At 48.2% G+C, this 25,158-nt stretch overlaps 1 protein-coding gene across 15 annotated transcripts in view; it reads right to left on the bottom strand.

The window, feature by feature from the left end:
• Positions 1-25,158, bottom strand: part of msi2b (musashi RNA-binding protein 2b) — a 603,647-nt gene that overhangs the window by 438,636 nt on the left and 139,853 nt on the right. For all 15 annotated transcript variants that reach the window (XM_072469818.1, XM_072469819.1, XM_072469820.1 and 12 more), the window contains one exon: positions 2,276-2,368. In XM_072469818.1, coding sequence (XP_072325919.1) covers positions 2,276-2,368 — 93 coding nt within the window. The remainder of the gene's footprint in view (positions 1-2,275; positions 2,369-25,158) is intronic.

Raw genomic sequence — 25,158 nt, 5'->3', positions numbered from 1 at the left:
AACATCTTGCCGTGGCTGGACCTCTTCATCCATGCCAGGAGCAAGTATTCCTGCCCTGTGTTTGTTTAAAGGGGAGGATGGTGAGTGGTGGGCAGCGAGGAAAGGTTTACTCAAAACAAATTGGTAGCAATACATCTCTCATACACACATGGCTTTGAAACACCAACCCCAATGACCAAATCCACCAATGGGTCCCAGTGTCTTAATAGCAGACTGCTCGCGCATATCCTGCCACAGGTTAGAGGCCTGACTGATTGGAAACATATGGTGTACACAATGAATGTCCAAGGGCGTGGCACTCCTTCCCACTAAAATCCTAAATGCCAGCTCAATTTAACAATTTTAAAAACGGAGAGCAATATATCTTTGCTGGACACGGCTATAAAAGGATCAAAACCAAGACAGGTGGACAGAGCCAACAGATCAAAAGACCAAAAGATGTCGGAGCAGAAGCTGGCCATTCATCCCATCGAGTCTGCTCTGCCATTCAATGAGATCATGACTGATCTGAAATGGTAACCCTCAACTCCACTTTCCGGTCTTATACTCATCACCCTGGATTCCCTTTCTGATTGAACATCTAGGGGCAGCACGGTGGTGCAGTGGCTAGCACTGGGTTCGACCGGGCTGAGGACCCGGGTTCGAATCCCGGCCCTGGCTCACTGTCCGCGTGGAGTTTGCACATTCTCCCCGTGTCAGCGTGGGTCTCCCCGCTACAACCCAAAAATAGGTGGATTGGCCACGCTAAATTGCCCCTTAATTGGAAAAAAAAAATAATCGGGCACTCTAAATTTAATTTTTTTTTTAAATCTGTCTATCTCAGCCTTGAATATATCTAATGACAAACCTCCATAGCCTTCTGCGGTAATTTTCATTGTTATTTAGTAACCTTATTGCACTGGGAACAAAAGACCTCAAACAGATATTTCCAGGCAATAGTCATCCTAAAGGCCTGCACAAAGGGAGCCTTTCAAATTGATGATATAAAGAGAGGGATACACTATCTTCAGAGGAAATTCCTCCTCAACTGTGTCTCAAACGCCCCCACTTACCCCAAGATTATGCCCTCTGGTCCTGGACTCTCCCACAATGGGAAACAACCTATCATTAGGGCAGCACGGTAGCATTGTGATTAGCACAATTGCTTCACAGCTCCAGGGTCCCAGGTTCGATTCCCGGCTTGGGTCACTGTCTGTGCGGATTCTGCACATTCTCCCCGTGTGAGCGTGGGTTTCCTCCGGGTGCTCCGGTTTCCTCCCACAGTCCAAAGATGTGCGGGTTAGGTGGATTGGCCATGCTAAATTGCCCATAGTGTCCAAAATTGCCCCAAGTGTTGGGTGGGGTTATTGGATTACGGGGATAGGGTGGAGGTGTGGACCTTGGGTAGGGTGCTCTTTCCAAGAGCTGGTGCAGACTCGATGGGCCGAATGGCCTCCTTCTGCACTGTAAATTCTATGATGATCTAACCTGTCAAGCCCCCCGAGAATCTTATAGGTCTCAATAAGGTTGCCGCTCATTCTTCTAAACTCCAATGAGTACATTCCCAACCTACTCAACCTCTCCTCATAAGAAAATCCCTCCATACCCGGGATCAACCGAGTGAACCTTCTCTGGACTGCCTCCAATGCCAGTATATAGAACATACAGTGCAAAAGGAGGCCATTTGGTCCATCAAGTCTGCACCGACCCACTTTAAGCCCTCACTTCCACTCTACCTTTGTAACCCAATAACCCCTCCTAACCTTTTTTGGACACTAAGGCAATTTAGCATGGCCAGTCCTGCACATCTTTGAACTGTGGGAGGAAACTGAAGCATCCGGAGGAAACCCACGCAGACACGGGGAGAACGTGCAGACTCAGTACAGCCAGTGACCCAGCGGGGAATCGAACTTGGGGCCCAGGCACTGTGAAGCCACAACGCTAACCACTGTGCTACCATGCTGCCCATTATCTTTCCTTAGATAAGGGGACCAAAACTGTTTACAGCATTCCAGATATGCAATCACGGCTTACGATATCCCAGATCCGCCCTGATCTCAGGAACGGCAGTGGAACAGGCTCGAGGGGTTGAATGGCCTTGTCCTGTTCTTATGTTCAAAGCCGGATTGTACGGCACCCTCGTGGCTCGGAATCATGCGCAGAATCGTCCATGGCCTTGTAACGCCACGCACAGAACCCCTGCCAATTCGGGAAACAAGGAACCCCGTCCTACTCAGAGCCATTAAGACGATTGTTTCATTTCTGCGCATTCCACAGCAGCTTTGATCACGCTTACCTTGCCAAACTGCTCAAAGTACTGCTTTACATCATCCACTACTGTATTTGCAGATAATCCACCTACAAATATTTTCTTTGTTCGTGTGACCATCTGAAAGAGAGGAAAGGAAAACAATGTTCAGATTCATTCCTAGTTTGGATCACCTACAAATAACCCAACCAGGGAAAATATCAGAAAATGGGACAAGCTCTCCATTGTTTGGGAGTTTAGGAATAAATATCGTCAATTTAAAACCCTCAAAAAAGTGGGAACAAAATGGAAGGCTGCCTTTTCAGTTAAATGCCAAGACCCCCGAGTAGATTCGAGACAAGGAACCCTGCTAGGAAGAGTATTGACATCTTATAACGTCAATTAAAATACAGGCATTCCATATTAAAACAGAATAAGAGTGACAAAGAAGTAGGGAGTGAGTGAGCAAGAGAGAGAGAGAGAGAGAATGAGTAGCACTTGCAAAGCACGAAAGGTTCTATGGTTCTGGGAGAGAGTCGGAGCCCAACTTTGCAACAAGAGTTATTTTTCTCGCTGGCGTTACAAAGCTGATCTGAAAATTTAGAGACGGAGAATGGGAACCTGTCACTGTGCTGGGAGATGTGCCACGTTGATGTTGCTGGCTTCCAAATCGCCAATCAGAGCCGTGAGGTGATGATGCAGCTGTACAAAACCTTGGTACGGCCACATTTGGAGTACTGTGTGCAGTTCTGGTCGCCTCATTTTAGGAAGGATGTGGAAGCTTTGGAAAAGTTGCAAAGGAGATGTTGCCTAGAATGGAGAGTAGGTCTTACGAGGAAAGGTTGAGGCTGCTGGGCCTTTTCTCATTAGAACGGAGAAGGATGAGGGGCGACTTAATAGAGGTTTATAAGATGATCAGGGGAATAGATAGAGTAGACAGTCAGAGACTTTTTCCCCGGGTGCAACAAACCATTACAAGGGGGCATAAATTTAAGGTGAATGGTGGCAGATATAGGGGGGGATGTCAGAGGTAGGTTCTTTACCCAGAGAGTAGTGGGGGCATGGAATGCACTGTCTGTGGAAGTAGTTGAGTCGGAAACATTGGAGACCTTCAAGCGGCTATTGGATAGGTACATGGATTACGGTAAAATGATGGGGAGTGGATTAATTTGTTCTTAATCTAGGACAAAAGTTTGGCACAACATTGTGGCCGAAGGGTCTGTTCTGTGCTGTATTTTCTATGTTCTATGTTCTTCCCAAGGCCGGGAGGTGAAAAGATCAGGATTGGCAGGGTGGATTGGGTGGGGGTGGGTAAAAATAAATCTTTCCATGAGCAGTGAATCCGGCAAGTTTATTTTTAGCTTTCCAAAGTACCCAGGACACCCATACCTCAGGGGCCAACAGCAGAAACACCCATTAAAGCAAATATATAAGCACTCAAGAGGGAGAGATACACAGACATACACGAAGGATAATAATCCAGAGAGTGAGAAAGAGACACCAGTGCCAGTCCTTGCCCACGTGGTAGTGGGTATCCCAACTCCTACATCTATCACCTCCCACACAAGAAAGGAGTCGCATCTATGAAGTGTCGTTCACATGTACAGGAATTTGTTTTCGACAAGAAGGCTCAATGTTGGCCCAGACACCAAAGCTCCCTTTGCTCTTCAAATAGTGCCATGGGATCTTTGGTGTACAGCTGGCCAAATTACTCGAACTCAATTTGAAATCTGACCCCCAAAGAGTGGGACACTGGGGAGCGTCGGCCCAGACCTTATGCACTCGGGTCTCTGGAGTGAGCCTTGGAACTCACAGCCTTCGGACTCGGGGGTGAGGGCGCTGAGCCACGGCAGAGATAGCAGAACACGCACACGGACACAAAACTGATAAACAACCATGGCAATCACGGGGCTCCTTCTAGTCTATGGCACCAAGCGATGACACACTGAAATGCAAACATTCTGTAATATCCTAACGGAGCATTCCAACCAAGAGGTATGCATTGGCCAGAGGCTGATGAGAACATTATATGGAACCTTCAGCACAGAAGTAGGTTAATTGGTCCACTAGTCCGCATCAGAGTTTATGCTCCACACAAACCATTTCCCACCCCAACTTCATCAGTTTAGCCTCTTCCTTTCTCCTGCATGCGTTTACCGAAGTTTCCTTTGAATACACCCAATCTATTCGCCTCAACTATTCCTTGTGGCAATGGGTTCGACATTCTAACACTCTCTGGGTAAGGAAGTTATTCCTGTTTAGCACAGTGGGCTAAGTTGCTGGCTTGTAATCCAGAACAATGCCAGCACCGCGAGTTCAATTCCTGTACCGGCCTCCCCGAACAGGCGCCGGAATGTGGTGACTAGGGGCTTTTCACAGTAACTTCATTGAAGCCTACTCGTGACAATAAGCTATTATTATTAAATTCCCCTATTGGACTTACTGACTATTTTATACTGATGATCTCTAGCTTTACCCCAATTTTACCACAATTTTCTTAACCTCCACGTATCATAGAATCCCTGCAGGGCAGAAAGAGGCCATTCGGCCCATCATGTCTACACCAACCAGCTGAAAGAGCACCCTACCCTGGCCCACTCCCCCGCCGCATCCCCGTAACCCCACCTAACCTTTGGACACTGAGGGGCAATTTAATCTGCACATCATTGGGCTGTGGGTGGAAACCGGAGCACCCGGAGGAAGCCCAGGCAGAGACGAGAAGACGTGCAAACTCCACACAGAGTCAGCCGAGGTCGGAATCGAAACTGGGTCCCTGGTGCTGTGAGGCAGCAGTGCTAACCACTGTGCCACCATGCCACCCGTATCGAACTATGCCCTTGTGTCAAAGTTACACCCCTCAGCATTCCCTTTCCTGGAGTCGGGGCAGCATGGTGGCACAGTGGTTAGCAATGCAGCCTCATGGCGCTGAGGTCCCAGGTTCGATCCCGGCTCTGGGTCACTGTTCGTGTGGAGTTTGCACATTCTCCCCGTGTTTGCGTGGGTTTCGCCCCAACACAAAGATGTGCAGGCCAGGTGGATTGGCCACGCTAAATTGCCCCTTAATTGGAAAAAAATTAATTGGGTACTCTTTCCTGGAGTTCTCTCTTAGATCTAGTATCATCCTTGCAAATTAATGCACACCCCACCTCCCCAAATTTCCCCAGTCCCTTTATATCCTTTTCACAATGGATAGGCCAAGTGTGAACATGAATATATTTTTTTAATGTAATTTTTTTTGACAAGGTTGTATTAAGAGGCAGGTACCAAGAGTTAGAGCTGAATGGAACAAGCTCCACTTCATATACTAAACAGCTCCGAAGGAGACAAGCAGCATGATTCGTATTTTCAGCCCCTTAAACTGAAACCCAGCACACTCCATTGTGATTGGCTCAGTCCTGCTTTATAGTCAAGGTGAAGGGGCACTGGCGAAATCCAGAGAGATAAGATATGGGGGATTTATCATCCAAGCCTCTTCAGGTTCAGGAGTGTTGCAGAGGCCCAGTGCAAACATTCAGTTGGATAAAAGGCAAGATCTATTCACCTCGATCCTTAAACCTTCTCATTGAAGCTGCCTGAGGTTCCCTGGCTGGCTGGCACTGTATGGCGCTAATGCCAGAGTCCTGGGGTGAGATCTGCTGCTGTTATGGTCTGGGTTTAATATAATGCCTCAAAGTGTCTCCGAGCCTTTCATACCAGTGAATTATGTTTGGAATGCAGCGACTACGCCGACAGGCAAAGCAGCCAATTTCTCAAATCTTACGTGCCTGGAGCGTGGCCAGAAGCCACAGTCCTCTTGAGGTAATGGGGTACCAATGAGCCAAATGGTGAGGAGCATTTGTAAGATCCGAGGAGAATTTTAACGTGGGTGAACGAGATTGAAACGGATTTGATTTGATTCATTTTGTCACTTGTATTAGTATACAGTGAAAAGTATTGTTTCTCGCATGCTGTACAAACAATGCATACCGTACATAAGGATGATGTGGAGATGCCGGCGTTGGACTGGGGTGAGCGCAGTAAGAAGTCTTACAACACCAGGTTAAAGTCCAACAGGTTTGATTCGAACCACTAGCTTTCGGAGCGCAGCTCCTTCCTCGGGTGATCATAGGGAAGGAAGGAGAGACTACAGAATGGTGAGGGTGAAGGAGGTTAAACGGGAAAAGGTTTGCGAGCACGTTGGGAAAATTTGCTCCAACCATCCAACTTCTGGGTTTTACCGAGGTGGGACAAGGAGCAGGCAGGCACCCCTCTCGAGGAGGCCAGCTCAGTGTTCCAGGCCTTGGGAAAATTCGGGAGTTACAGTAAAGCGAGGACAGCCTTCGGGAGAGGCAAGTTGCCTCTGCATCATTGATTGTGGGCCAGGAAAGGTGGAGGATTCAGCGATGGCAATGTGATGGAGAGATGGTTAGATTCTCTCTTGTTGGGAGATGGTCATTGCCTGGCACTTGTGTGGAATGAATGTCAGTGATTGGCCCAAACCGGACTTGTTCTCCTTGCCTTGCTGTGCATGGACAAGGACTGCAGAGATTGTACAGCACAAGAACAGGCCACCTGACCCAACTACCTATTCAGTGCTTTTATTCTACATGAACCTCCTTCCACAACTCTTCATCGCAAACTCAACATATCCCTCAATTTCTTCTCTTCCTTCACCCTGAAGAGTGGTTGCCTTGTTTTATTTCCTTGGTGGCATGGTAGCACAGTGGTTAGCACTGTGGCTTCACAGCTCCAGGGTCCCGGGTTCGATTCCCGGCTTGGGTCGCTGTCTGTGCGGGGTCTGCACGCTCTCCCCGTGCCTGCGTGGGTTTCCTCCGGGTTCTCCGGTTTCCTCCCACAGTCCACAGATGTGCAGGTTAGGTGGATTGGCCATGCTAAATTGTCCAAAAAGGTTGGGTGGGATTACTGGGTTGCGGGGATAGGGTGGAGGTGTGGACTTGGCTAGGGTGCTCTTTCCAAGGACCGGTGCAGACTCGATGGGCCGAATGGCCTCCTTCTGCACTGTAAATTCTAAGATCTATAAGTTCTATGATCTTGCTCCTCCCAATGACAACCGCCAGCATTAATTATCCCCTTTCTCGAAACCTACTCAGTGAGATTATAGACTTAATTAATGTGTATTTAACAACACGGAACAAACGTTGGGTGGGAGTTAAGATACAGATCAAGCAGAATCTTTTTTTTAAATTTAGTGCACCCAATTCAATTTTTTCAATTAAGGGGCAATTTAGCGCGGCCAATCCACCTACTCTGCACAGCTTTGGGTTGTGGGGGCGAAACCCACGCAGACACGGAGAATGTGCAAACTCCACACGGACAGTGACCCAGAGCCAGGATCGAACCTGGGACCTCGGTGCCGTGAGGCTGCAGGGATAACCCACTGCGCCACCGTGCTGCCCCAAGCAGAATCTTTCATGGGTGGTGGGACAGCCTCGAGGGGCTGAATGGTGTCCTCCTGTTCTCATTAGCCCTGCCGTTATAGTGAAGGGACCTCACTGGCAGTCCAACACCACTGACAAAGGGAAAGCCCCCAACCACAGACTCTGACAATCAGACTTCTGAAGTTGAAGAGATTAACACAAAATTATAATCGCTCAGCATTTCTGAAACAGTTAAAGGCAATAAGGATTAAATACAAGGCTTGGAGGTGAAAAGGCTGCCATCTTTAACGCAGCGTCCCTCCACCTGTCAGTCTCTCATTTTAAGGACATTAAGAAACAAGTCGGCAGTCACGGATCCCTGATTCTTTTTATTAAACACGAATATCCAACTACTTGACCAGGGGAAGTGTGTTTCATGTTCAAAATTCTACATCTTCTCATTCCCAACGGCCCCAAGGAGCATCCAATCATTCAGTCAGGAATTTCTACAGCCAGATGCAGGGTCTCCCCGACAGGATTTCCATACTTCAAACAGCACTATTGTTCAGAACTCTTACAGATCTCCAAAATAAAGAGATGGGAAATAGCTTGCACAGACACCTGGAGAGAGAGAGAGAGAGAGACCCAGAGAGAGAGAGAGAGAGAAAGAGACCCAGAGAGAGAGAGAAACCCAGAGAGAGAGAGAAATCAACCCAGAGAAAGAGAGACTCATACGCAGAAACACGAAAAGAGTCAAGAGAGAGGTCAAGTCACGTAGTGGCAGAGACATGCACTTAATAAGAAACACCTGGGAAAAAGGAAAGGAGAAGACAGACTAAACCACATTGGGACAGAACGAGATCTGCGCTCACTGACACAGGGGAAGGTGGAAGACACACAGAGGAAGGAAGGAGGGAGGGAGGGGAGAGTAACAATTAAAGACAAGTTAGGCAGTCAGGTAGTCACAGAACAAGAAACAAACAGAAACGGGGGAAGGGACAAAGAGTGAAACACTAAAGGGCGGTGCAATAGGAGTCTCAAAAGGTCTAGAAGGGACAAGGAAAGACTAAAAAAAAAAGTGAAGCACGTGTTAAGGGGCAAGAGAGACACAGACTGCGAGGGGGCGATACACAGAGAGCTGAGAGAACAGATACAGGGCAAAGGGGAGACCGAAACAAGGGAGGAAGTGCGTGCGCACACATGACACTCCCACACAGCGAGAAGCAGTATTCAGTGTGACTGACGCAAAAATTGAGACACGCACAGTGAGGGAGGAAGATGGGGAAGAGGGGAGAGAGGGGTCAGCATCACGCACATCCCGACACCAACAAACCAGCTTCCCCGCACAAAATAAATAATTTTTTAAAATAATTTTTATTTTTCAAAATAAGGGCAATGTAGCGTGACCAATCCACCTAACCCTGCACATCTTTGTGTTGTGGGGGTGAGATAGAGAATTTAAAAGTCAAACAATATTCACAACAGCAGCAAAACAGAAAGCTTTACCTGTCCTTTTGAAAGTGTGCTCAGCACCCAAACTTCATAATGAACATAGAACTCAACAATAAACAGAATTATCACGGTTTACTGCAGAGGCTGCTTAAGGGCATTCTTACACCTACATATCATTAAATTGTTTGACTGCTTTAATTTCCAGGCTGTGGTTTGGTCCAACACGAACGGAAAATAAGCAAATGCACAGCACCGGCTGGAAAGACGGCTTTGGGATTAACCCCTTCAGCACCGGCACATGTCCCAACACCATTGGTCGAACCTTCTGCTGAGGGTCAAAGTTGGTGAGGCTGCCAGGGCACACGAGGTAGCTCCCCCACCCAACACCCCACCTGTGCTGTCCCAATACCTGGGACTGTGCGCTGCAGTATAGGTAAACAGGCCTGCGCCCCGTCGCCGAGGGAGACCTGCCGCCAGCCTGTGACAGTCACCACCACCAGGTGAACAGCAAGCAAGCAAGGCAATTCAAGCAGATGGTGGCATAATGTTAAAATGTCACTGGACTAGTTATCCAGTGTTCAAATCCCACCATGGCAGCTGGTTAAATTTAAATTCAATTAATAAATCTGGAATATAAAACTAGTCTCAGTAAAGGTGACCATGACAATTACCATCGGTTCTTGTAAAAACCCATCGGGTTCACAAGTGCTCTTTAGGGAAGGAAATCTGCCGTCCTTGCCTGGTCTGACCTACATTTTTTAAAAAACATTCATTTACCAGATGTGGGCGTCGCTGGCTAGACCAGCATTTACTGCTCATCCCTTCAGAAGGTGGTGGTGAGCTGCCTTCTTGAACCGCTGCAGGCCATGAGGTGTAGGCACACCCACAGTGCTGTTAGGGAGTTCCAGGATTTTAACCCAGCGACAGTGAAGGAACAGCGATATATTTCCAAGTCAGGGTGGTGAATGGTTTGGAGGGGAACCTCCAATTGGTGGGTTTCCTTCACTTCCCAGGTACCTGCTGATCTTGTCCTTCTAGATGGTAGTGGACGTGGGTTTGGAAGGCGTTGTCTGAAGAACCTTGGCAAGTTCCTGGAGTGCATCCTGTAAATGGTACACACGGCTGCTACCGTTTGGTGGTGGAGGGATTGAATGTTTGTGGAAGGGGTAGCAATCAAAATGGCTGGTTTGTCCTGAGCTTCTCGAGTATTGTTGAAGCTGCACTCATCCAGGCAAGTGGAGATTATTCCATTACACTCCCGACTTCTGCCTTGAAGATGGTGGACAGGCTTTGGGGGGTCAGGGGGTGTTACTCACCGTAGGATTCCTAACCTTTGACCTGCTGTGGTAGCCACAGTACTAATATGGCTGGACCAGTTCAGTTTCTGATCAATGGTAACCCCCAGGATGTTGATTGTGGGGGATTCAGCAATGGTAATGTCATTGAATGTCTAGGGGTTATGGTTAGATCCTTTCCTGTAGGAGATGGTCATTGACGGGCACTTGTGTGGCACAAATGTAACTTGCCACTTGTCAGCACAAGCCTGCATATTGTCCAGGTCTTGCTGCATTTGGACACGGACTGCTCCAATGTGTGAGGAGTCGCGGAATGTGCTGAACATTGTGCAGTCACCTGTGACTCTGGGCCCACAGCAATGTGCCCTCCGAAATGGCCCTAGCTAGCAAGGCACTCAAGTTCAAGGGAAATTAGGGATGGGCAATAAATGCTGGCCATGCCAGAAAAGAACAAAGGGAGAAAAGAGCAGGTCTGGGCCAGTGTTGAGCTGATCAGGGAGTCACGCTGCAAGTGGTGAGAGAGGTGGGGGTCTGTTGCGCACCCACAGCAGCTCTGCGGGGGGGGGGGGGGGGGCGCAAACGACATGGCCGTGTTCAACGGGTCTGTCCCTCCCCAACAACTGCAGTCAGCTTCGAGAGAAAATCATGTCCACAGTTCCACTGCACAGTTTGCATCGGAGAGCACGGGTAGGGGTACCCAAGGAGCCCAAAGCATCATTTAATTCTTAAACTCACTGTCTGGCCATTGCCGTTTTGTGGGAGGGTGCTGTGTGTGTTTGTGTGTGTCTCATTCCCCGACATTCCAACGATAACAATGCTTCAAAAGTACTCTATTGGTGGCAGCACGGTGGTGTAGTGGTTAGCTGCCTACAGCGCTGAGGACCCGTGTTCGAATCCCGGCTCTGGGTCACTGTCCGTGTGGAGTTTGCACATTCTCCCCGTGGCTCACAACCCAAAGATGTGCAGGGTAGGTGGATTGGGCACGCTAAATTGCCCCTTAATTGGAAAAATATAATTGGGGACTCTAAAAAAGTACTCCATTGGATACAAAGTGCTTTGGGAGGTGGTGAGAGACTTCCTTTAAGATGGGGAGAGAAATGGAATGAAATTCCTTTCTGACAATCATTTATGCAGATTTTCTTTTATAAATTTAGAGTACCTGTAATAACCTGCACAGGACTCATCCACCTGGGGATGATTGTTCCCCGTGTTCGATTGGACTGAGTTAACCCAGCACTAGCATAAAAGGCAGGCAGCTGTAGAGCCAGCTAAAAAGGAATGAGGACCCGGTGAAAGGGAACCGGGCCCTGTGTATGCATGATGCTGTTGCTGAAATAAAGGACTTTTAAGAAGCTCGTTGGACTCCCCTGGCTTTATCACAGTACACAATTATTTATTTTTCCAATTAAGGGACAATTTAGCGTGGCCAATCCACCTAACCTGCACATCTTTGGGTTGTGGGGGTGAAACCCACACAGACACGGGGAGAATGTGCAAACTCCACACGGACAGTGACCCAGAGCCGGGATTCGAACTCGGGTCCTCTGCACCGCAGTCCCAGTGCTAACCGCTGCGCCACATGCCGCCTCTTTTACGCAGATTTTAATCATGTTCCGAGGGACCAAGATCCCCGATTTTGATCCACCAGAAACAGCCCATCGCCCATTTTATACTCGTGCGCATTGTCGAAAAACTGTTTTGGCATTGCAATTCTAACACGTTACAAAGCAACCTCGTCTCCATATCCCCACCATTTAAACACTGCCTGACTCTTAATATGTAAAAAAAACTCAAAACCGAGCTGGAGATGTTTGGGGGGGGCGAAAAATCCTATTTACATCATATTTCTCCTCTTGTACATTTATCAGACTAATAACAGACCCCACACTGAGAATTAAAGATCCACTTACACGCACCAGAAACTTCTCTGATGCGTTCGTGGATGTTAAGTATTCCATAGCTAAATGTTTTCAAATGTAGGTTATACAAATATCTCCCAGCCATGTGATCCTCGATTAACCAGTTAGTGGTTAGTAACATACAGGTCAAACACATGAAAAACGTTTTGTTAAACCCTGGCTTTTTATGTGGGTTTAATATCAGCTCACCTCCAGGTAATGACCACATCACTATTTCTTATGGGATAGTTCGAAACTCTTCAGAATTTGAAATGGGCGGGGGGGATCATGGAAATTAAGATTATTCCATTTTTCCGATTATTTATTGAACACACGCACTATACAGTGCATTGCTGAAACAAGTAATGACACAGGTAAAATTCTCGGTCTTTGCCAAGTGATTGGAGCGTTTTTTTTTCTCTTTTATTTATATAAATTTAGAGTATCCAATTCTTTTTTTGTCAATTAAGGAGCAATTTAGCGTGGCCAATCCACCTACCCTGCACATCTTTGGGTTGTGGGGGTGAGACCCACGCAGACGCGGGGAGAATGTGCAAACTCCACACGGACAGTGACCCAGGGCCGTAATCAAACCGGGGTCCTCGGCGCCGTGAGACAGCAGTGCTAACCACTGCGCCACCATTGCCATCCTAAGTTAATTGAGCTTAGCTGAGGGACAGCACGGTGGCACGATGGGTTAGCACTGCAGCCTCACGGCGCCGAGGTGCCAGGTTCGATCCCGGCTCTGGGTCACTGTCCGTGTGGAGTTTGCACATTCTCCCCGTCTTTGCGTGGGTTTCACCCCCACAACCCAAAGATGTGCAGGGTAGGTGGATTGACCATGCTAAATTGCTCCTTAATTGGAAAAAATGAATTGGGTACTCTAAATTAAAAAAAGAAAATTGAGCTTAGCTGGGGCAACACATATCTGAGTCGACATTCCTCAAACTCAATCCGGATGTCACATTCCTACCGTCAACAGCGTAACTTTTCACCCCATACATTTAAGCTGCATTCAAATCCGCATCTCAGATTCAAGGATTGGGCATCGACCGTCTCTGTGCCACCACATCCCTGATGCTATTAATTTTTAAATTCATAAGATGTGGGCACCACTGCCAAGGCTGGTATTTATTGTCCACACATTGTTCCCTTTGAGAAGATGGTGGTGAGCCACCTTCTTGAACCGCCGCAGTCCATGTGGTGTCGGTACATCCACAACGGTGCGACGAAGGCAGTTCCAAGATTTTGACCCAGCGACAGTAAAGGAACAGCGATATAGTACTAGGTCAGGATGGTGTGGGGCAGATGTGAACGGTGCCAAGGAAGCCTGGCCTGCCACGCCTACATGTTCAGGTCTTGCCCAAGACTTGCCGGGTACTGGACAGCCTTCTTCGAGGCAATGTCCAAAGTGCTTGGGGTTGAGGGTGGAGCCATGCCCGAAAGTGGCGGTCTTCGGGGTATCAGATCTGCCAGATCTCTTCATGGGGAGGAGGGCGGACACCCTTGCCTTTGCCTCCCTGATCGCCCACCGTAGAATCAGTCGTGCCACCTGAAGCTGCAGACTGACTGTCTGACCTGTCGGCTGTCTGACCTGTCGGCTGTCTGACCTGTCGGCTGTCTGACCTGTCGGCTGTCTGACCTGTCGGCTGGCTGACCTGTCGGCTGGCTGACCTATCGGAATTTCTCCAAATGGAGAAAATCAAATTTGCCACCCGTGGGTTTGAAGGTGGCTTCCACAGAACGTGGGGGCCATTCACCCGGCTGTTCCGAGACCCGTTTATGGCCAGCAACTAGGTAGCCAGGGATAAAGAGAAAGTAGCCAAGACACAAAAGGCAAGAGGGAGGGGTTCCGGGGAAACATGAAGCACTACCGAGCCCAGCAGGAGAGCCAGGGCCGCAGGGAAAGGGGGAGAGAGGCCAGGAGAGGTGGGACCCAGGAGGGAGAAAAGAGAGGGGAAACACAGGTTGGAAAGGAGACGCAGGAGACCACAGCAGCCACAGCGAACACAACGAGGGGAAAACCCCCACAAAAGAGCGAGAAGAAGAAACGATGAAATAAACACGTTGCGGTGCCCCCTTGCAAAATTCTTATTGTTCTGTGTGTATTTACATTTTGTTGTGTATACCAAAACCCCAATAAAATTTTGTTTTATAAAACAGGATGGTGTGGGGCTTGGAGGGGAACTTCCAGGTGGTGTGGCATTCCCCGGCGTCTGCTGCCTTTGTCCTTCCAGGTGGTAGAGGTCAAGGGTTGGGAAGGTGCTGTCGAAGGAGTCTTGGTGAGTTGCTGGAGTGCATTTTGCAGATGGTACGCACCGTTGCGTTGGCGGTGGAGGGAGGGTATTTGTGAGCTGGTGAATGGACTGCTGATCAAACGTATGTACATTTGTTCTTAAAAGTTTGCCAATAGGTACGGGGGTTAATTTTATGGACTCATTCTAGAGATTGGGCCGGGGGCGGGGGGGGGGGGGGGGGGGGGGGTGTCACATGAGGAGATATTAGGGTGGGGAACCACAAAGCTCGGTCAGAACGGTAGGTTTTACGGTTCTTTTTTAAAGGAGGAGGGGGAGAGGTTTAGGGAAGGATTCTCAGAGCTCAGTACGGAGGCAGCTGAGGGCACAGCCCTCGTTGGTTGGAATGGGAAATCTCAGAGAGCTAAATTTCAACATCTGCAAAGAAAGCTACAGTTGGATTCAGCTTGTGCTGTTATCCAGGGCAACAGATCTTTCATGTGGATGGGCGGGATGGCGCAAAATCTCTCCTCTCAACTCCCTGGAACAACTTGACAAAAGTAATTCACTCCACATGCTTTTAAATGCCACTAATTGTCCATTTAACAGGAATGGGTTCAAAATGCCACTAAAATAGCTGAGAGAGTCCTAATATCCAGCCTCATTAGGTAGTCATGATGTGGAGATGCCGGCGTAGGGCTGGGGTGGGCACAGTAAGAAGTCTTACAGCACCAGGTTAAAGTCCAACATGTTTATTTAGAATCACTAGCTTTCGGAGCGTAGCTTTTTCATCAGGTGACCAATTCTCTCTTATCATAGAATCATACAATTTACAGTGCAGAAGGAGGCCATTCAGCCCATCGAGTCTGGCCCTTGGAAAGAGCTCCCCACTTAAGCCCACACTTCCAACCTATCCGCGTAACCCCACCACTTCTGTTAAGGTGTACATCTTCAAACCTAACTCTCTGACCAAGCCTTTGATCGTCAATGCCTCATGCGGCTGTGTCAGGTTACGTTATGATAATCCTTACAAGTTGTTGTATGAATGAGGAGATTAATCCCATGGGGTGTGGTTGGGGAATGGAATGAGAAGGAGGAACGGACTTCCTCTGATGTTTATAAAAAAGTTTATGCTTTGGCGCTGCAAACAATGCGGTGGAGGCCAGCCCTAACCAGCATCTAACTTCTGGATAGTGACCTGGGGACCCGGAGATTTTCAGGATGCCTTGTTGTTCAAACTGATCTCGGACTCCACATACATGTGGATGTAGGAAGAGGCCAAGACCAGGCTCAGGTTTTGATGGACCCTTCAACAACACTCGTTGATCGTCCACGTCAACAGCAGAAAGGGTCAAAAGTGGCCACAACGCACAGACCTGGACCACAGCGTGACTCGCTGGTCTTGTGACAGGAACGATGGACAGAACCAAAGCAAGGTCAGAATTTATATTCCAAGGGCAGCACAGTGGCGCAGTGGTTAGCACTGCGGCCTCGCGGCGCCGAGGTCCCAGGTTCAATCCCGGCTCTGGGTCACTGTCCATGTGGAGTTTGCACATTCTCCCCGTGTTTGCGGGAGTTTCGCCCCCACAACCCAAACATGTGCAAGCTAGGTGGATTAGCCACACTAAATTGCCCCTTAATTGGAGAAAATGAATTGGGTACTCTAAATGTATTTCTTTTAAATTATTTATATTCCATCAGGGTGTTCCAAAGCACTTTACAGCCAGTCACTGTTGTAAAATAGAAAACACAGCAGCTAATTTAGGCACAGGAAGATCTCTCAAACACTACTGTTTTCTTTATTCTATCGTGCCCTTGAACAGAGTGGCTTGCTGGGTCATATAAGAGTCGACCACATTGCTGTGGGTCTGGACTCCCATGTAAGCCAGATCAGGCAAGGGTGGCAGATTTCTTCCGCGAAAGGGCGTTAGTGAACAAGGTGGGTTTTTTTTTTACAACAATCAAGGACAGTCGCCAAGGGCGCCATTATTGAGATTAGCTCTACATTCCAGATTTTTATTGATTGAAGTTAAATTCCACCAGTCACCGCGGCGGGATTTGAACCCACGTCGCCAGGGCATTAGCCTGGGTCTCTGGATCAGTGACACAGCCAATGCTCACAAACAGATATGTTTAAAAAAAATAAATTTAGAGTACCCAATTCATTTTTTCCAATTAAGGGGCAATTTACGTGGCCAATCCACCTAACCTGCACATCTTTGGGTTGTGGGGGCGAAACCCACGCAAACATTGGGAGAATGTGCAAACTCCACACGGACAGTGACCCAGAGCCGGGATCGAACCTGGGACCTCGGCGCCGTGAGACAGCAGTGCTAACCACTGTGCTACCGTGCTGCCCTTACAAACAGATATGTTTTAGTGGTGTTGGCTGAGGAGGGCTCCCCCTACTCTTCTGATAATAGGGTGTGGGGTCCTTTACACCCGCTCTTGAGTGGGCAGAGTCTCAGTTTGCCATCTTATCCGAAAGATGCAAGAAAGAGGGAAAGGATGACAGAGATGGGAAAGACAAATCAGTGGCTCCTTATCAAGTACGAGAGAGCAGGAGAGAAACAGGAAACCCTCCCAATCCGGGAAAAAAACGTCTTCTTGACAAACTGACAACAGCCGTTCCAGGTTTTTGAAAACCTTGAGAATCATCAAAGTTGGCGTCTGCTCTTTCTCTGATAAATGACTTGAGGTTGAACAACAACAGCTACATACACCCCATAAATCACATCCTTCCACGCAATAGCACAGCACAATGAAAGAGGCACCTGAAAAGATACAGCTCCTCTCAATATCATTCACTGACATCAAAAGAACATATAATTGTAGCAGAAATAAGCCAGTTCAGTCTATATTGAAATAAGTGATGTCGCGAGCATTTCCTTTTAAACGTGGCGTAGTAGTTCACGAGGGTTTCCGAAGATGGTTATGTGTTTTCTCTTAGCCTGGTTTCTGGCATCTCCTCCTCCATCCCCCCCCCAACACACACACACACACACACACACACACACACACATCAAAACCATGCAACACCCACAATCTTCACCTTTTCCCTTTGTCTGGCAACAGGCTCTTAAAACTCCAGTTTGGCCTGGGCTTTCCCACTCGCCACCTCGATGGATCCTGAACAAAAGTCCATGATCCCTTATCCAGAGGGTTACATTATTTTTACCCTTTTATGCTTCTGCGGGAGGTGGACGTCGCTGGCAAGGTCTTCCTTTATGACCCATCCCTCGTCGCCCTCAAACTGGGGGCAATTAAGAGTCAACCGCAGGGCAGCACGCTGGCGCATTGCTGCCTCACGGCGCTGAGGTCCCAGGTTCGATCCCAGCTTTGGGTCACTGTCCGTGTGGAGTTTGCACATTCTCCCCATGTTTGCGTGGGTTTCGCCCCCACAACCCTAAAATGTGCAGGGTAAGTGGATTGGCCGCGCTAAATTGCCCCTTAATTGGGTACTCTTAAATTTATATATTTATTTTTTTAAAGAGTCAACAGCGCTGCTGTAGATCTGGGGCCACAAGTAGGCCAAACCAGGCAAGGACGGCAGATTTCCTTCCCTAAAGGACACTCGCAATCCAGGTGGGTTTCTACGTCAATTTGTTTAAATTCCAGATTTTATTAATGAAATTTAAATTCCGCCAGTTGCCGTGGTGGGATTTGAACCCACGTCCCGAGACCATTAACCTGGGCCTCCACGTCACTAGCCCAGTGACATTACCCCTACGCCACATCTCCCCTTATGTGATATACAGCACAGAAACAGGCCATTCGGCCCAACCAATCCATGCTGGTGTTTATGCTCCATTGAAGCCTCCTCCCCTCTTCCTTCATCTAAATCTACCATCGCACCCCTCTGTTCCCTTCCCCTCGGTGCATATGGCGCAAAAGGGCTTGATCCTTTATCCATACAATTACACAGGCCCGTCAGAGGCAGGCCTTCCCCGCCCCTCCCAGTCCAAGCCAGGGTTCCGAAACTCTGAGGAAATCATAGAAACAGAGAAGAGAGCAGAAAGAGTCGGTCCTTCGAGCTTGCTCCCCCTCTGTTCAATATGATCAGAGTCATGTTGGACTCGAAACATTAACTCTCTTTCTCCCTCTGCAGTTGCTGCCAGACCAGCTGAGTTTCTTTTACGGCACTTTGTTTTTATTTCAAGTTACAGTAAGGCTCCGACTTGGGAGCAGTTCAGTTATGCAGACCAGATAATAATCTTTATTGTCACAAGTAGGCTTACATTAACACTGTAATGAAGTTACTGTGAAAATCCCCTAGTCGCCACATTCCGGCGCCTATCTCCGGTACACTGAGGGAGAATTCAGAATGTCCAATTCACCTAACAAGCACGTCTTTCGGGACTTGTGGGCGGAAACCGGAGCAAACTCACACAGACACGGAGAGAGCGTGCAGACTCCGCACAGTGACCAAAGCCGGGAATCGAACCTGGGATCCTGGCGCTGTGAAGCCACAGTGCTAGCCACTTATCAGTCCTGCGGTGGGTTAGTTGGTCTCTGCCAGTGATCAGGGGAACTACAAGTTGGGTTAGAGATTTGGTGGTGGGCGGGGGGGGGAGGAGGAGAAGAGAAGAGAAGAGAAGAGATGATGCGAAGAACACAACCAGGATTACCAATCCCAAACTGGATCGGACCCAACGCTGTGAGTAGGAAGGCTCCCAATGCAAATCTTGAGCCAAAAAACCAACAGGTTGGCAGTTACACTATGCAATTTTAGTTTTTAATAAAAAAACAGGCGCAAACAAAAATGGCAAGACTGGCACTGTCTAGTGCCAACACAGATTTAGGAATCCACGCCCTGCACAGCAATGGGGCAATGTGCCATCTATGTACTGTACTCAACGTTCCTGGTCACTGTCACATGCAGTTGGTGGTACTGTACTTTCTGTTACCTGGGATAACTGAGAACAAAGCCATTCTGTGCCAGGTCAAGCGAAGCCACTGTTTCCCTCTCCAGGGCGCAGGTGCACAGGTGAATGTTATGGCAGTAGGTTTGAGAAGGGAGCTTGGGGCGAAGAAGGTGGAGGAAAATCATCCGGTCCCAGTCAAGGCCCCCCTAACACATTTATACTCCACAGCACAACACAGTATTGGCAGGGATCAAAAGGCAGGGCTCTCACAAGGTCAAGGAAGGTAGGATCCTCCCACCCCCCCACCCCTCGGTCAAGGAAGGAAGGATCCTCTCCTCCCCCCCCCTCGGTCAAGGAAGGAAGGATCCCCCCCTTTTTTTTTTACAAAGGGAGAACAAATGCGCAACATTTTCTCCAACACTCAAGAGGATCAGCAGATTCAGAGCCTGGGAAACACCGAGTCTTACTGGTCAAGGACCAAGCCCCTGCCACGGCCTGTATCAGCATTCTGCTCTCTCGTAGTGCGAGCTTACATAGAAAATAGAAGCAAGAGGGGGTCATTCGGCCCTTCAAGCCTGCCTCACCATTCATTATAATCATGGCTGATCATCAAGTTCAATACCCTGATCTAGCCTCCCCCCCCACCCCATATCCCTTTAGCCCCGCAAGCTATATCTAAATCCTTCTTGAAATTACACGTTTTGGCCTCCACTGCCTTTTGAGGTAGTGAATTCCACAGATTCGCCACTCTCTGGGTGAAGAATGTTCTCCTCACCTCAGACCTAAAACGTTCACCCCCTATCCTCAATCTATGATCCTTGGTTCTGGACTCCCCACCACCGGGAATATTCTGTCTGAATCTACCCTGTCTAATCCTGTTAGAATTTGAAACGTTTCTATGAGATCCCCTCTCACTCTACTAAATTCCAATGAATATAATCCTAACTGACTTAATCTCTCCTCATATGACAGTCCCACCATCCCAGGAATCAGCCTGGTAAACCTTCGCGGCACACCCTCCATAGCAAGGACATCCTTCCTCAGATAACCACACCAAAACTGTACACAAAATTCTAGGTGTGGCCTCACCTATGCCGTATACAATTGCAGTAAAACATCCCTATTATATACTCAAATCCTCTTGCCATGAAGGTCAACATACCATTTTCCATCGTCACTGCTGGCTGTACCCGCACGCTCACTTTCAGCGACTGATGCACAAGGACACCAAGGTCTCATTGAATATCCACCTCTCTCAATTTACATCCATTCAAATAATAATCTGCCTTCTTATTTTTGCTACCTAAAGTGGATAACCTCACATTTATCCAGATTATACTGCATCTGCCATGCATATGCCCACTGACTCAGCCTGTCAGGCTGAAGCATCTCTGCATCCTCCTCACAGCTCATCCTCCCACCCAACTTTGTCAGCTGCAAATTTGGAGAAGATAATTTTAGCTCCCTTGTCCAAATCATTAATATATAATGTGAACAGTTGGGGTCCTAGCACAGATCCCTGTGGTATCTCACTCGTCACTTCCTGCCAATCGGAAAAAAGCCTCATTTATAAAGACACTAAATAAACCACATCCACCGGTTCTCTCTGGTCAAGTCTACTAGTTTCATCTTCAAAGAATTCCCTTTTTTCCCTTTTGTAAATCCAGGCTAGCTTTGTCTGATTACACCACTGCATTCCAAATGCCGTGCTAGGAATTCCTTGATAATCACTCTAGCAACTTCTCTCCTACCGACGTTAGGGTCACTGGTCTATGGTTCCCTGTTTTCTCTCTACCTCCCTCTTTGAATAGCGGGGTTATATTAGCTACCTTCCAATCCATAGAAAGCACACCAGAGTCCAAAGAATTATGGAAAATGACCACCAATGATGGATCTACTATTTCTAGGGCCACTTCCTCAAGTTCTCTGGGGTGAAAATTATCAGCCTTTGGAGATTTATCCGCCTTCAATCCCTTTAATTTCTCCCAAACCATTACTCTACGAAAATCAATTTCCTTCATTGCCTCACCGTGCTTTTCAGAACCTTCGGTACATCAATCATGTCTCCCTTTGTGAAGACGGAAGCAAAGTACGAATTTAGTTCCTCAGCCATTTCTTCGTTCCCTGTTATGAATTTCCCCATTTCTGACTTTAAGGGGCCTACATTCGTTTTTATCAATCTTTTTCTCTTTTCATACCTGTAGAAACCTTTACAGCCAGTTTTTATGTTCCCCGTTAGCTTGCTTTCATATTGTATTTTCCCCTTCTTAATCAATCCCTTGGTCCACCTTTGCTCAATTTTAAACTGTTCCCAATTCTCAGGTTTATTGCCTTTTCGTTGAATCTAATACTATCTCTAATACCCCTTGTAAGCTATGATTTGGTTACAGTTCCCTTTCTACACAGCTCCAGAAATACTCAAGAAGCTTGACACCATCCGGGACAAAGCAGCCTGCTGGAGCAGCACCCCATCCACCAACTTAAATATTCACTCCCTCCACCACTGATGCACAGTGGCAGCCGTGTGTACCGTCTACAAGATGCACTGCAGCAAGTCGCCAAGGCTCCTTCAACATGACCCTCCGAATCCGCGAACTCTACCACCCAGGAGAACAGGGGCAGCAGATAGATGGGAACACCACCACCTGCAAGTTCCCCTCCCAAGCCGCACGCCATCCAGACCTGGAAGTACATCACCGTTCCCTCACTGGTGCTGGGTTCAAATCCTGAAACTCCCTCCCTAACAACCGTCTGGATGCACTGACACCACACAGATTGCAGTGGTTCTCGAAGGTGGCTCACCACCACCTACTGAAAGGCAGTTAGGGATGAGTAATAAATGCTGGCCTAGCCAATGGCAGCCACAGCCCACAAAACTGTTCAATAAAACGGTGGTAATAGGAACGCAGCCTCGCAAATTTGCTGAGGTCACATGATATCAAATGTAAAATTGTGTATAGAAAAAGTGTATATCGTAATAGCCAACCCCTTAACCGGAGATCATATCCCCTTGTTCTAGATATCCTAGCCAGGGGAACCTTTCAGTAACTACCCTTTTGAAGTGGAGATGCCGGCGTTGGACTGGGGCGAGCACAGTACGAAGTCTTACAACACCAGGTTAAAGTCCAACAGGTTTGTTTCAATGTCACTAGCTTTCGGAGCACTGGTCCTTCCTCAGGTGAATGAAGAGGTATGTTCCAGAAACATATATATAGACAAATTCAAAGATGCCGGACAATGCTTGGAATGCGAGCATTAGTAGGTGATTAAATCTTTACAGGTCCAGAGATGGGGTAACCCCAGGTTAAAGAGGTGTGAATTGTGTCAAGCCAGGACAGTTGGTAGGATTTCGCAGGCCAGATGGTGGGGGATGAATGTAATGCGACATGAATCCCAGGTCCCAGTTGAGGCCGCACTCATGTGTGCGGAACCTGGCTATAAGTTTCTGCGCGGCGATTCTGCGTTGTCGCGCTTCCTGATTCACGCCATGGATACCACCATTACACGCGAGAACACCCCCCACCAGGTACGCAGTACATACTTGTGCGACTCGGCCAACGTTGTCTACCTCATACGCTGCAGGAAAGGATGTCCCGAAGCGTGGTACATTGGCGAGACCATGCAGACGCTGCGACAACGAATGAACGGACATCACGCAACAATCACCAGGCAGGAATGTTCCCTTCCAGTCGGGGAACACTTCAGCAGTCAAGGGCATTCAGCCTCTGATCTCCGGGTAAGCGTTCTCCAAGGCGGCCTTCAGAACGCGCGACAACGGAGAATCGCCGAGCAGAAACTTATAGCCATGTCCGTGTGGAGTTTGCACATTCTCCTCGTGTTTGTGTGGGTTTCGCCCCCACAACCCAAAGATGTGCAGGCTAGGTGGATTGGCCACGCTAAATTGCCCCTTAATTGGAAAAAATGAATTGGGTACTCTAAATTTATTTTTAAAAGAGTGTTGTTTCTTGCATGCTATGCAGACAACGCCTACCGTACATAGGGAAGGAAGGAGAGACTACAGAATGTAATGTTACAATCATAGGGAAAAGATCGACTTAATACGAGGTAGGTCCATTCAAAAGTCTGATGGCAGCAGGAAAGAAGCTGTTCCGGAGTCGGTTGGTACGTGACCTCAAACGTTTGTATCTTTTTCCTGATGAAAGAAGGTGGAAGAATATATATCCGGGGTGCGTGGGGTCCTTAATCATGCTGGTTGCCTTTCCGAGGCAGCGGGAATTATAGATAGAGTCAATGGATTGGAGGCTGGTTTGCGTGATGGACAGTGGGAAGCATTGAAAACGCTGGTGTAAAATATACCTGCCCTTTCCTCCCAATACAAAGAGGTTGTTCGATGTAAATTCACTTTCCCTTTGCTGGCCCGTGTGTTGTCAGTTGTCAGAAAACACAGGACAGATACGTGGAATAAGCCCTTATTTATAGCACGGGCCTCGAAGAAATGGAAAATTCAGCTCTATTTTTGGCTATGAGACAGGAGGATGCATTAGGGATCAGAGGATTAGAGAATTAATCTTGCATCAATTGCGTTGAAAAGATTTATGACCGACCATAACATCTATTTTCCCCTCCATCCACGTCTAATACTGCTCTTCAACAACTGCATGCAGGCACACCCCACTCCCCCCCCCAAACGTACGCCGTCGCCCCCCCCACCCCCATTTGGCTGCTTACAATGGGCAAAGAATGAAGACAACGTCATGGGGAAACGGATTGGGAGGGGCACTTGGGCCTGACAGTGAGGCAGCTGAATTAATAATCAGGAAAGATCCAGTCATTAACCCAGGATGCTTCATCGAGCCAGTGACTTTAACTGCATTAATTCACTCTGTCAGACTCAGTAACTGCTCCCAGCCACTTCTCCCCATGACGCCATTGTCAGCCTCATTAACATACGCCAACCTCCCCCAAACAAACTTAACAAAAACAGATCAGACATGTAAAATCGATCGGGAGATCTTTCCGCAACTCAACCAAAAAAAAGTATCTCTCTGCCAATTTTCTCCTCATCTCTCTGGCTGTTACCTGGGAGTACAATGCCCCAGGCGTTGGCTGCCCTCCAAACATGCATCCTTCCTTTCAATGTGATGCCCACTTTCCGGGGCATCGTCCGGTTACTGAACTACAGGAGGCATCTCAGGCAAACACCATCCCATAACCTCGTTCAACATGCACACACACATGCACAGAATTCCCGTCCGTCACCCAGGGCAGCAGAGGCCCAGAGGGTGGTTTGAATACTCAGACAGGGGTTAGGGTACCCAAACAACAGTGCCAATGTGGAACTTGTCACCACATGGTGTAGTTACAGTGTATGTACTTAAGGCATTGCCGGGCGATCTGCGGCCATATCATGGAATTTACAGTGCAGAAGGAGGCCATTCGGCCCATCGAGTCTGCACCAGCTCTTGGAAAGAGCACCCTGCCCAACCGCACACCTCCATCCTATCCCCATAACCCAGTAACCCCACCCAACACTAAGGGCAATTTTGGACACAAAGCGCAATTTATCATGGCCAATCCACCTAACCTGCACATCTTTGGACTGTGGGAGGAAACTGGAGCACCCGGAGGAAACCCACACACACACGGGGAGAACGTGCAGACTCCGCACAGACAGTGACCCAAGCGGGAATCGAACTTGGGATCCTGGAGCTGTTAAGCATTTGTGCTATCCACAATGCTACCGTGCTGCCCATCTGGGTTCGGAGTGGGGCGCACAAGATATTTTGTTGACCGTTGCCCAAGCGCAAAGTTGCTGCATTCCGCTGGTTTCTAGCCGCCTGTTTTTTTTCCCTACCGGTGCGACTGAAGT

This window comes from Scyliorhinus torazame, chromosome 12 (genome assembly GCF_047496885.1).
Source record: "Scyliorhinus torazame isolate Kashiwa2021f chromosome 12, sScyTor2.1, whole genome shotgun sequence".
Lineage (NCBI taxonomy): Eukaryota > Metazoa > Chordata > Chondrichthyes > Carcharhiniformes > Scyliorhinidae > Scyliorhinus > Scyliorhinus torazame.
The sequence above is the reverse complement of the archived record's forward strand: the minus strand, read 5'-3'. Positions and strand labels throughout refer to the sequence as shown.